The 15,426-nt window shown below is 47.3% G+C and overlaps 1 protein-coding gene across 13 annotated transcripts in view; it reads right to left on the reverse strand.

Moving 5' to 3' along the window:
* The window catches only part of LOC146869509 (stAR-related lipid transfer protein 3-like), a 128,605-nt gene that overhangs the window by 26,161 nt on the left and 87,018 nt on the right, over positions 1–15,426 (reverse strand). For all 13 annotated transcript variants that reach the window (XM_085603396.1, XM_085603386.1, XM_085603334.1 and 10 more), the window contains 5 exons: positions 11,814–11,931; positions 8,860–8,958; positions 8,369–8,424; positions 6,833–6,925; positions 2,178–2,240 (listed from right to left, as the gene is read on the reverse strand). In XM_085603396.1, the coding sequence (XP_085459522.1) occupies positions 2,178–2,240; positions 6,833–6,925; positions 8,369–8,424; positions 8,860–8,958; positions 11,814–11,931 (429 nt within the window). The remainder of the gene's footprint in view (positions 1–2,177; positions 2,241–6,832; positions 6,926–8,368; positions 8,425–8,859; positions 8,959–11,813; positions 11,932–15,426) is intronic.

Genomic DNA, 15,426 nt, shown 5'->3' on the forward strand with positions numbered 1-15,426 from the left:
CCTCAGACTAGATCAGCCCATTGAGTTTCATCCCATGCCTCATACATTTTTAAAATATCTTTAGGGCAGCCCATGCCAGCAGAAACTGTTTTTTGCTGCTGCAACGCACCAGTCCATCAATATACTAAGTCCCTTTAGCTACGATGAAGTTCACGATCACAATCACTCTCTGGTATCTATTCAAGGTCTGATCATCCCATATTCGTAAATGTACAGATGCTGTCTCCAGGCCTAGTGGTACTCCCTGGGTGGCAGCTATTTAAGGCACCAAACCAGCACTGTGCTATTACTATTCACTACCATATTGTATGAAGATTCCTTGTTCAGTGCATTCCCTCAGGTAAGCGTCTCCAACCGTTCTAGGAAAGATCTGAGCCCTCGTGTGTATTCTGGGAAGGACTAAGTTGCCCCAAGTTGAACCGCAATCTCAACAAGACCTCCCTGGAGTGCTCGAGTGCCTCTTCCCCGGCCTCCCGCTCAGGTGTACCTTTGTCAGCTTCTCAGTGCGGTTTTAGGGTTCGCTAAATCCCTCTGGGTAGTATTCAGTCGCTTTCCATAGACTAAAGAGGTGTCTAGAGTTTTGCTCTTCACAATCAATTCTTGATCGTAGGACATGTATGAGCTGTATGTATTTAAAGTGTTTGATATGCTGTCTTTTTTGAATGTTCAGATGAATGTTCAGATGTTACCCAATGCCTGGGGGAGTTTGCTTACAGCCATTAGAGACTAGTTTTTGTTTTACTCCAAGTCTGTGATCTCTCCTGACATGGCCTGTTCTGGGCAACCATTTCACAAAAGGATGTGGTCACAGACAGGAAAGGGGGAATTTCATGTTTTGCCTTGTCATGGGAATCTCTACTACTGAAAAAGCAGTGGCCGGCTAACTCTTCCCACTAAACGGGCTGATCTGGTTTTGGCTAAGGAGAAAGATCAGTATTTGAAAGCTGGCATGTCTAAAAGGTCAACAACCAGCCGGGGACAATGGAGATCACCATTTTGTGCAGCACAGACACATACATTGACTCCAATGTTCTGTCACAAGTCCATTCGTAGACAAACACACATCTACCAGTCCTGAGGAAGACTAAGAATCCATGTATAGGGGATTGAAAGAACTTTATGGAGGAGATGCCTGCGGACCTGCTCCTAACTCCCCACAAGAATACAGATATAAAGGTATGTGCTCAACTCCACGCAACAATGCCACGGCTGTTAACCCTGCATTGCCTAGGTAGAGGGGCAGCCTTACAAGAATAAAGTGCACTACAGGTATTAGAACTGAGCGATTATGTCACTTGTGGTTTAAACAGAAGAAATTGTACATAAAGGGACCCACTCAGAGGTAAGTGAGGTCAGGGAGAAAGAGGGGAAAACAAAGCAACTGAAACAAGAACAGCTCCCGTAAGACCTATATTTCTTTATCGGACATTAAATCTCGTATGGGTTGAAATACAAATCTAACTAGACATTATTTTGACATTTAAATACACATATACATGTTCTGTTTTTTTTCTAAAAATTAATTTTATTTTTAGTTCTTATTAGTTTTCATCTGTTGTTTATCAATACATATTATTTTATATTTTTTTGTTCACTAAGAAAACATTTTTTTAAAAACATTTTGTAGTACACAAATAGATACACCTGATTATAGACAATACAAGATAACTATAACAACCCCCAACGGAAAACTGAATCTGAGGTCAATTAAGATGTTTTAACAGAACTCCAAAACTACATTAATGCAGCACACTTGGAGCCTTTGGAGTTTACTGGGCTCAAAAGGCAGGATACACAAGGATTGATCGTGGCTAGAGACCAGGGACCGATGGGCTTTCTGAAGGAAATAGGAAATGGCCGGTTGTATTTTGGGAGGAGATGACAGAGGACGTAATATTGCACATCTGCATGATGAACGAGATAAGAAATGTCCAGATGGATCCTGGGATGGTGTCATTTATGAAAGAAAGAATGCACCTGCATATGAACGTTGTGTGAACTGTAGGAGCTCATCTGCTCATCTGCACTGTGAAAGGGTGTGGGTTAGCCATGGAGATAAGCAGTAGTTAAGGCCTCAGCTGGTTAAGGAAAGAGAATACCCAGGTAGGTGCGACATGGAGTAGAAAAGTAAGCCGGTGTTCTGTGGGAAGAGGAGTGTATTAAGTAGGTATCCTTACCTTCAAGATGAAGGACTTGCCATAGAACGGTGTTTCGATGGTGTAGACAACATCTCCCACTTCCTGAATAACGAAAAAACACACAGAACATATTAAAGGAGACTGCACTATAAGGAAATGAAGGTGCGGAAGATCAAAACTGACTCCGTGAAAGAAGGTGGGCCACTTCAGCCGTGAAAGAAGGTGGGCCACTCCGTGAAAGAAGGTGGGCCACTTCAGCCGTGAAACAAGGTGGGCCACTTCAGCCGTGAAAAAAAGGTGGGCCACTTCAGCCGTGAAAAAAGGTGGGCCACTTCAGCCGTGAAAAAAGGTGGGCCACTTCGGGAATGAAAAAAGGTGGGCCACTTCGGGAATGAAAAAAGGTGGGCCACTTCGGGAATGAAAAAAGGTGGGCCACTTCGGGAATGAAAAAAGGTGGGCCACTTCGGGAATGAAAAAAGGTGGGCCACTTTGGGAATGAAAAAAGGTGGGCCACTTCAGGAATGAAAAAAGGTGGGCCACTTCAGGAATGAAAAAAGGTGGGCCACTTCAGGAATGAAAAAAGGTGGGCCACCTCGGTCATACATTAAAGATAAGCACTCAGTGACTGGTTCAGCTAAGCGGGAGGATGAGCCACTCGTGGCCGATTTAACAGGCAGGGGAAAGGGCAGACAAGGGCAAACATCCGGGAAAGAATTAACGTATTTCTGTTTACACTTCCACATCTCTGATACAACGCAGGGCGTGGAGCATTTGCACTATATACTGGGTGGTGGTAAACGTCTGCTGCTCTCCTTTGGGGGCTAACTGCCTTATTCTTCATGTGGTTCCGAGTAACAGTTTGTTATGGTCTAGGAGAAACACCGGCACAGTCCAGAAGTCTCCGCAACTAATTGCCTGGTCTTTCTTCACCCTTGCTCCTTCTGGAGTCTCGTCCTCCTATAAGGAGTTTGTTAAACGCAAGGAACATCTATGCCTAGTAGATAATACCTCTAAAATCCCACTATATCTGTGGAGTGGGTCTACTACATTTCAGCTTTTGTCCCCTCTGCACTGCCCCACGTGTATACCCTCTTCCTACAATTGTATGTGTGCATGCTGTGTGTGTGTGTCTACCGATGGAATGTGTGTGCTGTGTGTCTGTGCTTGTGGTTTTCGCAAGTGTTTGCGCGTACGTGCTTGGGCATGAATCTTTGCTTAGGGTGACCAGATTCTCAAAATAAAAAACGGGGACAGGTCATAGACATAGAAGTAGGACTACGGTTTGCAGTAACCATCGACATAAAAGTAGGACTATTTGACAGCTGTCATAGACATAGAAAAAGGACTACAATTACAGCTCCCTCCACAGACCGAGATGAAGCATTACAGACAACAAATCCGCGGTCTTTTATTGGCAACCCTGTCCTTCACACAGCAGCATTAGTACTTTTTATTACATTTACACTTTTAAGGACTATACCATATATTTGCCAAAAATCAATAAAACATCACAGGCTAGCAAACGCCAGATTTACTAGCTTTATCAATGCTCGTTTCTATAGCTGCAGGTCAGCACCACATAAAGTACAACTCACCAATGTTGCTTAGTTGCTCATGACAGAAAAGCATGGGAGGTAAACTGCGGAATGCTAAATTGCCAAATGGCAGCCATGGACCAATGTACAAAAAAAAACTTCTCTCCAGGTATTACTGCCTTAGGGTCTTAAGGGTGGCAAAGGTTGGCCGACAACACTGTCCTCCCACATTTGCGTAGTCACTGCTGAGATGTCATGTTACCTTACTGGGGTATGTATAGTGCACTCTAGCCATTGGTGTCATCTCATAGTGCAATAGTGTGAAGACCTGAGCAAAAAGCTCGAGCATCGCTGCTCGCCTCTCCCACAGGCGTTAACCCTGCTCCTTTAAGTCCTTTCCAGCTAAACAGTTTGCCGTGATCTGAAAGGTCAGTCAAAAGGTCAAGTCATAGCTTTGATATGGAGAACACAAAGCATGCATCAATTGGTTATGAATAAAACATGCAATGAGCAATGCATTAATCCTTGCACGGTATGCATAAGGGCTACTGAAAAGTTTGTATGACTATGAATACAAGCTACAGGATGAAGAAATAATATTTTATCCAAAGTAGAAACTTTGGCTGGCACGATGACGCAGGTGGCGCTGCGTGTAAAATGTCTCTCTTCAAAGGATTTCCCTTCTTGCTACAGCGCTCACCTCAGTGACGACACATGCCGTAAACAGTGCAAAGAGAGCATGCGCGCACATGCTCAACCGGAACAATGAAAAACAGGGACATTTCTGTGTTTAACAGGGACACTGTTTGAAAACAGGGACATTTGAGTCACTTGGAGAAAAGTGTCGGGACACGGGGACACTTACCCAAAAACGGGGACCGTCCTGGGAAAACGGGGACGTCTGGTCACCCTATCTTTGCTGCATGTACATCTGTGCAGTATGTACCCATCCGTGTCTGTGCATTATGGTTTCTGTGAATGTATCCGTTACTGTGTTGTGTGCGTCACTACTGTGTTTGCCTACGGTGCAAGTCTATTTGTGGAGTGTGAGTTTTATTTGTGCAACAGTGAAATGGAGCATTTTATGAACATTTGTTTAAAACATTTTTTAGTAAAATTGAAGGGTATCTGAAGAGTGTGTTCTTCCGAGTGAGCTGTGTTCATTCCTGTGACACATTCTGAAACAGCAGCCAGAGTTCAGTGCCTTCTTCGCACCTACTTGTTTTCTCAACCACGTACACAAACACTTGGCACTTATCCGATATAAAGAAACACGTTTCGTAATTTTGAACTTGTGACTCGTTGTCCCTCTACGTGAGTGTACTCATTCTGGAAGGAGTTCCTGTTACTTGTATGAGGCATTATTATACTTTCAAGAAGGAACACATTTCACAACAAGATAGTTTTAGAATGAAGAGGGACTCTGGAAATATAGATCAAGTTGTAATGGTAGCCAGTGAAGCACTTGTATGTATAAGAGCGGAAGAACGGTGGCCCCCGGTGGATCATACGCCCAGGGCAGGCCAGCGAGGCCTGTACCCGGGAGGGGTCCGAGACGGGCAGGCCAGCGAGGCCTGTACCCGGGAGGGGTCAGAGACGGGCAGGCCAGCGAGGCCTGTACCCGGGAGGGGATCGAGACGGGCAGGCCAGCGAGGCCTGTACCCGGGAGGGGGCCGAGACGGGCAGGCCAGCGAGGCCTGTACCCGGGAGGGGATCGAGACAGGCAGGCCAGCGAGGCGTGTATCCGGGAGGGGGCCGAGACTGGCCGGCCAGCGAGGCCTGTATCCGGGAGGGGATCGAGACGGGCAGGCCAGCGAGGCCTGTACCCAGGAGGGGTTCGAGGCCGAGACGGGCAGGCCAGCGAGGCCTGTACCCGGGAGGGGTCCGAGACGGGCAGGCCAGCGAGGCCTGTACCCGGGATGGGTCCGAGACGGGCAGGCCAGCGAGGCCTGTGCCCGGGAGGGGTCCGAGATGGGCAGGCCAGCTGGCGCCTGTCCTCAGGTGCGCTTAGTGGGCCGCTGTTAGATAACTCAGTGGACATCACTCCCACAGCCATAAACCCACTATTAAATGAAACGCTGCTGGAATATTCAATCCTGAACCGTGCGTCCCACCGCCATCCATTTGATTTTACAGCCCCCTCAGCCCCACTGTGAAAAGAACAATGGATAAGATGACCACTCTTCAGACCCCCCCCCTCTGATGACTTCCAGACTTCCAAAGCAGCTCACGCTGGTTCCTGGTGCCAAGAGTTCCCGAGATGAATTCCGTGCAGTGCTTGTTAAAGGTGCTGCAGAGGTATCAGTGGAGGGATGAAGTAAGTGCTGCCTGGGTTGAAGTCAGGTCCAATGAGTACCGGTACTCTCTTCATTCTAGGAAAAGTGCCGGTACTCAAGGGGAGAAAAAGAAAAAGTGCCGGCACTCAAGGGGAGAAAATGAAAAAGTGCCGGTACTCAGTACCGGCGAGTACCGGCCCATTTAAAGCACTGCTTACAAGCCATTCATGGTTCATCGATGATTCAGACCTGTAGACTGGGGCAGACATGCCAACGAAGCTGCTAAATACCAATTCTATTTCCATCCAAGTTTGCACATTTTCAAATAGTGGTCTAAGTTGGTTCTAGGGATTTCAAGGTGGTAGGAGAGACCGGCCCCCTGAACTCCTGGAAACTTGTGTGCCACTCGGTGTTATGACTGATCGCCAAGGGACTCGGGTGTAATTTTGTCCCCCGTATCCTATTATCTTTGTATTAGTGGCTCATCAGCAATAAATCCTAATGGCGACTGCGCCTTGAACCTATATTTATTGACTGCATTCAGGAACAGGCTCTGCACCTGGATGGCTTCAAGCCCATCTCCTGGAACTGGATTGGTGGACCACAATTCTACAATGTATTTACAAGCAGGATTGTTTTACCAAAATATCTCAAAGAAAAAGCTAATTACTCTTAAATACTCCTCCAGTTGCAGATACAAGGCACCTGCAGATGTGTAATGTGGAAAGGGGACTTGACAATTCTACAACTTGCTGGAGGAAAGAGGGGAAATGCAGCAAGAAAAGGACTCTAAGAGATTTCATCAAAAGGGCTGCCCTTCCCAAGAAAATACATGATCTGATCATACACATTCTGCCACAGATCCCCATCGGTATTCACTCACGTTGCTTTTCTCGAATCTCCAGCTGGCCTCTTGTGCCAGGATCTGCTCGACCACTTCCAAGGACTCCTTGCCTTGCTGCACATACTCTCGTTCCTGAAACACAGGGGTTGGTTATTCTTGGGGGCGGTTGGGACAGAGACCCGCTTCACAAAGCCAGGCAGAGCATGCAATGCTGCCCGGCACCATATATGACATATCCGGGAAGTGACAAACCGGGGAACTTTGAACACCCCTCTGTTTTCTTTGGTTTCATATTTCACATTTTAGATTCCTACAACCTACACTTCTAGATGACTGTGCGGGTGAAGTACAAACGTTTTATGGATACCAGAAGGAACATGGCTATGTAATTGTAAGCTTTATTGTTTAGTTAATTAAACCATTACAATAGATAATATCTACAAAGAGTAAAAACAATTGTCAGACAAAATTCTTTAAAAAAAACTTGTGTATAAAAACATGTACAAATGAGATATTTGTAAACAATCGGTCAGTTTAATACAGCTTGTGTTTGGTGAAACGCAACAGTTCTACTGCTTAAAATATGTACATTAAAGTTTACTGAGGCAATCAGCGCATTCCAGGACTCTTTAGAAACTCTCGGACTGCAGAGCGGGATCGGCCTGTTGGGTTTGACTTTGCATTTCCACCCAGAGCTTGTTGATAGACCCCGCCTGAGTATGGCCACATGTGTGCGCATCTTGCCATGACCCAGGGGCAGAATTTGAAAAACAGATGCTGGAAGCTTCCTGACATGGCTATGGCCCTAAGGCATTACTCAAACTAGTGTCCCTTACAAAGCAACATACCAGTTACCTCTAAATGTCCTAAATGAAGGTGACCTGGGATCCAATGTCAATCATTTGGCTAGACAAGCTGCATAACTGGTTGATATTCAAATCAAGTGGAATTCTTTTTTCACCTGGCTGTTCTCTAGACTGAGAAGTCTCCTTTATTCACTAGTTCCACTGTCTAAGACAATAATTAATCCCAACTATTTTATCTGGACCTTTTTCCTACCAAATTCAAGTCAGAATTTGTGCTAGAAAGGAAATACTCGTGAAAAAATAAAGTGGATATTTTGTAAATCATAAATTGATTTAAGTCACCGCTCACACATCACACATATACAGGTCTAAAGTAAATGCAAATACACCTGCTGACACATTTCTTCCACAAACACCACTGCAAAGATAACTTTTTTGATACGGGGTTCTTCAGAAATGTTAGCACGAGGTAAAAATAGTTGGAACCCATCACTTACCTCTTTGCGATCGCATTCTGCTTGGAAGCCCAGCTTGCCAGACCCGAGCTAGTGGTAGAGAGGAGAAGAGAGGCCCACCTGGCTAAGACTACTTGGAAAGCCGAAGGAGAAGTAAGAGTGGAAGAAACGAACACTCCTCTACGCTTTTAATATGGTTTTACTACTCTCAACATTGCATCTTTTCAGCCAGCAGGGCAGTTTCTTCTCCTAAAATACTGGAGATTCCGCCAGATTATCTGTTCCTTCAACCATGAGCAAACCCAACAATTTACCTGAGCTGTGACTGCTTGTCCCCCTGTCCCGCCATCATCAGACTCATTGTCAGATCCTAAAAAAGGCAGAGACACAGGTCACAAGACAGATACCGGCCAGTATACCAAAAGATACAGACCTCTGAAGTTCTCTTGTGCTAGAGGACATTTTCTCACACAAGGGGTGTTTTTTTAAAAAACTGGAACACTGGAGTAGAGACCTCTGGTAATAATTCATAGCTGGTGCAACATGGTCTGATGGAAAGGGAGGCAAGATCACTTGAACAATTCCGCACAACCCGAAAGGGATAGGTTTTCACTAGCACAATGGGAAAGTCTACGATCATACATGGCATTTCCAACTCCAGGGCAAGGACGCATCACAGAGGATCCAATGAGATCTTCTTGCCCGGGGTTTGGGTGCACGAGACCGCCACAGTAGATCCCAGTAGTGCAGTCACACATCAGCTGCTCCACATTCGTTTAAGTTTCTAGAGGGATCCCCTTCTCACCTGCAAAGGACTCCGGGGGAGAGTAGAACTGTCCATCTGAGATGGCGCGAGGGTAAAGCAGGGGCCGATGATTGGCCGCAGACTGTGTCGCCAGATACCCTGCAACCAACAACAATTAACAAAAAGAAAGGGCGCACGTGCACAGAATTAATGACGCTCCCGCCTCTATCTTTAATGGTCATTACACGATGAAAGTTGAAGTTTGGTGAAATTACTCCTCCTAGAAACCCAACTCCCATCATCCTTTGCCAGCAAGGAGCCCAGACACCACTGCCCCAGTAATCCAGGATAGAACTTGCAAGCATCTCACATAAGTAAAGAAATTCAATAAAAATGTACTTAAAAAATACACTTCTGAAAATAACCTTCCCTGAAAGGGTAAACAAGAGACATTTTTAATACAGCAGATGCAGCATCACAGGTCCACGGCCATCCCCGTAACGTCTTCCAGGAGCAGCCGGTGTGTGTACAGGGAGGCTGGGGCACGAGGGCAGATGCTAAAGGTGCAGGCCTCCTCTTGTCTGGGGTGAAGTGCTCTGAAGCCCAATTATGGCTCCTCAAAGGGCCTGATTGGGTGGTAAAGGATAGTTTTCAAGCGAATGTATTGTATTGTATTGTAATTGCATTTATATAGCGCTCACTACCCCTGACAAGGTGGCAAAGCGCTTTTCGGAGAGTAGCACGCTACTCCGGAGCCCATAAAGGATTAATTTTGAATTAGTATAGTGAAATATGAAAGTAATTTGAGTGGTGGATAGGTTACTCAGTTATTTGGATTTCAGAAGGATAGCGTAGGGATAGGAGAGGAGAAAAAAAGGTTTTTATTTATATAGCGCTTGTTACCCGGGATGGAGTGTTGAAGCGCTTTTTCGGCTAATGTGTAGCAGCCTCTGAAATAGTACTTCAAATCCGTGCACCCCCATCTCCTAGACCTCTGATATTAATATACTTTGGCTACACAGGGGCCAGATTAAGCCTCACCATCTCGCCAATGGCAGTAGTGTCATGCCTCCCCAATGGCAGTGGTGTCATGCCGTTCCAATGGCAGTGGTGTCATGCCTCCCCATCTCCCAAATGGCAGTAGTGCCATGCATCTCCATCTCCCCAATGGCAGTAGTGTCATGCCTCCCCAATGGCAGTAGTGGCATGTCACCCCATCTTTCCCAAAGCCAGCAGTGTCATGTCTCCCCATCTCCCCAATGGCAGTAGTGTCATGCCTCCCCATCTCCCCAAAAGGCAGTAGTGTCATGCCTCCCCAATAGCAGTAGTGCCATGTCTCCCCAATGGCAGTAGTGTCATGCCTCCTCATCTCCCCAATGGCAGTAGTGTCATGCCTCCCCAATGGCAGTAGTGTCATGCCTCCCCAATGGCAGTAGTGTCATGTCTCCCCAATGGCAGTAGTGTCATGCCTCCTCATCTCCCCAATGGCAGTAGTGTCATGCCTCCCCAATGGCAGTAGTGTCATGCCTCCCCATCTTTCCAATGGCAGTAGTGTCATGCTTCCCCAATGGCAGTGGTGTCATGCCTCCCCAATGGCAGTGGTGTCATGCCTCCTCAATGGCAGTGGTGTCATGCCTCCCCAATGGCAGTGGTGTCATGCCTCCCCAATGGCAGTGGTGTCATGCCTCCCCAATGGCAGTGGTGTCATGCCTCCCCAATGGCAGTGGTGTCATGCCTCCCCAATGGCAGTGGTGTCATGCCTCCTCAATGGCAGTAGTGTCATGCCTCCCCAATGGCAGTGGTGTCATGCCTCCCCAATGTCAGTGGTCTCATGTCTCCCCAATGGCAGTAGTGTCATGCCTCCCCAATGGCAGTAGTGGCATGTGTCCCCAATGGCAGTAGTGGCATGTCTCCCCAATGGCAGTGGTGTAGGTCACCTCATTCTCCCCCATGGCAGTCTTGTAATGTCTCCCCATACCCCCAATGGTAGTAATGCCATGTCTCCTCGTCTCCCCAATGGCAGCAATGTCATGTCTCCCCGTCTCCCCCAAAGGCAGTAGTGTCAGGCCTCCCCAATGGCAGTAGTGGCATGTCTCCCCAATGGCAGTTGTGTCATGTCTCCCCAATGGCAGTAGTGTCATGCCTCCCCAATGGCAGTAGTGTCATGTCTCCCCAATGGCAGTAGTGTCATGTCTCCCCAATGGCAGTAGTGTCATGCCTCCCCAATGGCAGTAGTGTCATGCGTCCCCAATGGCAGTAGTGTCATGCCTCCCCAATGGCAGTAGTGTCATGTCTCCCCAATGGCAGTAGTGTCATGCCTCCCCAATGGCAGTAGTGTCATGCCTCCCCAATGGTAGTAGTGTCATGCCTCCCCAATGGCAGTAGTGTCATGCCTCCCCAATGGCAGTAGTGTCATGTCTCCCCAATGGCAGTAGTGTCATGCCTCCCCAATGGCAGTAGTGGCATGCCTCCCCAATGGCAGTACTGTCATGCCTCCTCATCTCCCCAATGGCAGTAGTGTCATATCTCCCCAATGGCAGTAGTGTCATGCCTCCTCATCTCCCCAATGGCAGTAGTGTCATGCCTCCCCAATGGCAGTGATGTCATGTCTCCCCAATGGCAGTGGTGTCATGTCTCCCCAATGGCAGTAGTGTCATGCCTCCTCATCTCCCCAATGGCAGTAGTGCCATGCCTCCTCATCTTCCCAGTGGCAGTAGTGTCATGTCTCCCCAATGGCAGTAGTGTCATGCCTCCTCATCTCCCCAATGGCAGTAGTGTCATGCCTCCTCATCTCCCCAGTGGCAGTAGTGTCATGCCTCCTCATCTCCCCAGTGGCAGTAGTGTCATGTCTCCCCAATGGCAGTAGTGTCATGCCTCCTCATCTCCTCAATGGCAGTAGTGTCATGTTAGTTGAGCCAGCTGGCTTCAGTTATACTGGCCCATACTTATCGGCAAGGATGGCATGAATCCAGGAAACAAAACACACAGCGCTCCCAGCCCACCAGCCAACTCACATCTCTCCTCCGCGGCTTCCTGAGATAAGACTTTGAAATCAAGGAACCAGGTTTCCAACCAAGCGATGACGAAGGACACGATGGGAAGGAGGTAGCCGAATGCCCCTTTTGAGAGAAGCTGCAATGGAGGAAGTTACACAAGACATGAGATGCGTCACTTGGATTGGCGATCTGTTATGACGAAAATGTTGCCTCAGCAACAATGTTGAGAGCAGGACAACATATTCATTCACTTACCTGCCTTCACTCAAGAGCTCGGTTGGATCTCAGCACAACTTCTATAAAAACAAAAAGTGACTGGTGCCAACTCTGCAGCCTAGGTGCATTATTTGTGCATTTGTGTCCAATGGTGCCAGGAGAATGGACACAAGACTCTCTCCTACTGAGGGATCCATTCGCCTCAGCTGCACGTGGGACATTCCAATGTAGCAGACAGTGAAGAGCACAAGGGCAGGTGCTGGGAACCTCTTCCTTTAGTTTACACTCTTCCAAGAGAAGTAGTTAGTACAGGGAGGATATAGTCATGCCCAATGCTTCCAACTAAACAGGCAGCTATAGAGCTAGAAACATGTCGCCGTAGATCAAATATAGCAATGCCGAAAGCAATCCGAGCTAGAATCGATTCTTACCTTGGAAAGTGTGAGGGCTGAAAAAACCCAAAGTCACACTAACCACCACAACAGTGTTTCAACAGCCTGACCCTACAGATTATAAATGTAAAACAATGTATATACATGCGCAATAAAAACATCAGAACTACTCTGGCAGGGCAAAGAGCCTTGGCTGTGCCCAGACGAGGAGCGACCCGCAGATGAAGCATGCCACCTAGTGCGGGTTAGGGTTTGTGTCCTCTTGAATTGCGACAAAGGGGACAGTAGGGGTGGATTTTAAATTGCACATAACGTATTTATAATACAAAGAGCGGTGGTTGGGGGTATTTGTGGAATAATTCAGTACAAGGGTGGCAACCTTGACCCCTTTGAAATGACACTGCTCTTTCTCTCCCTTTTACTGCGCCCCATCATCATGGATGCAGACAGAATTAAAAGGATGCGGGGATTCTGGCCGGCCCCACTCTGGGGTCTCTGGTGCTGCACCACCAAACTAGTCAACTGGAAAGACACTGCGACTCAACACACCAAATACTTTGTGCCTAGTGTTCAGAGGATGACTTGCTCAGTCTTACAACTGCAGGGACAAAGCATATGATTTTAGGGAGGACCTAGAGGCTCCATGATGGAAGAAAATAGCCCGGCGCGTACTGCGTTGGTCTCTGATCTGGACTGGAACCCCAGGTGCTGAAGGATTCAAGCCTTGACTGAAGGCTTTGCTAAAAACCTCCAATACAACCTGTGTTGTTTCTCTTATGGGTTGGTAGACGGGGCACTCTGTCAGACTGTGGTTTCTGGTCTCCAGCCCGAGGTGCTGGAAGAGTCAAGCGTTTACTGAAGGATTTTGTAAGAACCTCAAACCAAGCCCCTTTACATTTATTATTTTTGTAAGTAATAAACAACCTTTTTATGGTTTGGGAGACGGGGTACTCTACTGTGCACACTATCTTAAATAGATGTAACTGTCGAAGACGGGAGCGTTTAGAAAAATCTGGCAAGATAATGCAGCAATTTGCGTTAATTTAAGCAGCAACCAAAACTCTGGCAAATTAAGTGCTACCATCAAAACTCTAGTCATGCAACTTAAACTATCGATTCGAATGGCGATTTCATTTTAATCGAATGAGACGGCTCCACCTTTCTATGGAGGTTGTGCAGTTGCCGATTGTAATATTTCTCTCACTCTTCGTTTGTAAGGGGTCAAAGTTGCCTAAATGCGGAAACACTAAAAAAATAAACATAAATGTATTATTTTACCTTCACTAATGTTGTCCCTACCTACGTATTGAAAGCAGTGAGGAGGACTAGGCTAAACAAGCATTGTTAGCACCACGGTGCCCAAAACATGAAGTGCGGTGTTGGAGTATACCGCACTTCATGTTTTAGACAGCACAGCGCTATCAATGCTTGCTTATTTTAATGCGGTTCGCTAAAATAAACATGCATTGTTAGCACCCTGATGTCCAGAACATGAAGCGGGTCTCAGGGAACAAAACGTGAAGCGCGGTGTTGGAGTATACCGCACTTCACGTTTTAGACAGCACCACGCGATCAATGCTTGCTTATTTTAGTGCGGTTTGCTAACATAAACATGTATTGTTAGAATCCTCCTGTCCAAAACATGAAGCGCAGAAGCGGGGAACGAAGGAGTGAGACGGAGTCCTGCTGCAGGGGCGGTGTGCACTCTGAGGGAGGTGTGGCGTTTCGACAAACTGCTACAAAATAAAGAAGCATTGTTAACATGAAGCGAGGTGCTCAAGAAGCGGGTGCGTGCTGATTTTTAAATTTTTTTTTAATGAAAAACATCCCCGTTTTATTGATGTGGCTGAGAGGTCCATTCACGCTTAGAATCGTATTAAAAATGGCGTGGGCTGTCCTAAAGTAAACATGACATAAAAAAACACCAGTCTTACGGATCGGAAAATAAATGACGGTATGATCTGTGGGACCCAGACAACAAGCAGGACTTTTCCTTAGGAATGTCAATATGCAGGTGCTTCTTAGCAGCACAAATACACCGAGCCAATAGTAAGGTCTGTCCATCGGTATTCTGTAGCTCCTCACTGTGGCATGGGCTGAAAGTTAAATAAAAGACGCGCTCTGTGGTGAGGAAGGGGCGGGAATTGAAGCGCAGCCGGGCTGAAAGTTAAATAAAAGACGCGCTCTGTGGTGAGGGAGGGGCAGGGAGTTGAAGCGCGGCAGGGCTGACGTGTCGGGTCAGTGGCAGAGAAACATTATTTATCATGAAGATTAATAAAACAAGGGAGAGAGGCTGAGTGCTGAAAGCAAAAGAAAACCAAGCCGCGAAAGTGATCGGACAGAGGCAGAGGGGAAAGCACGGGAAATAAAAACAAGCATTTGCCGCGCGACGCGGGAAGCTTGTAATAAGAGACGCTGACGAGGAGGGAGTGGGAGAAGGGAGGGGGTAGGAGATGGGATTCACGCGTGCGCTGTAAAGCTTAATGAGCCATTACAGAAAGCCAGATGGCAGCTGTGCACGTCGCACACGCTTGTGCGCGTAACAGCAAGCTGGTGGCCGGCAAAAGCCTGTGGGTAGCACTTTTAAAACCCAGTTACTAAATGTCTCGCCAGAGCAGCGCAAGCGCTGGCTCAGGCGAGACCTAAACATGAGTTTCATTATTGATAAAAATCTTTCCCTGAAACCTCAGATGTCCAGGGTTACGGCATCCTGCGTTGTTCTCACTCACAATGCACAGGGCAGCCCCTCACCCCTAGAAGCACTGCACAGCCCTCACTTGTGAAGCATAGGACAGCTCCTGACCCTAGAAGCACTGCACAGCCCTCACAATACACTGGCAGCTCCTGACACCTAGAAGCACTGCACAGCCCTCTCTCACAATGCACGGGAGAGCTCCTGACCCTAGAACACAGGTCTTCAAACTGTGGGGCGCGCCCCCCCTGGGGGGGCATGGATGGGTTCCCATGGGGGCGCAAAGGCCTCTACAAGCACATGTAAATGAAGAGGCCTGAAGTGCAGCGAT

The sequence above is a fragment of the Triturus cristatus genome, chromosome 1_1 (genome assembly GCF_964204655.1).
Source record: "Triturus cristatus chromosome 1_1, aTriCri1.1, whole genome shotgun sequence".
In the NCBI taxonomy this organism is placed as follows: Eukaryota; Metazoa; Chordata; class Amphibia; order Caudata; family Salamandridae; genus Triturus; species Triturus cristatus.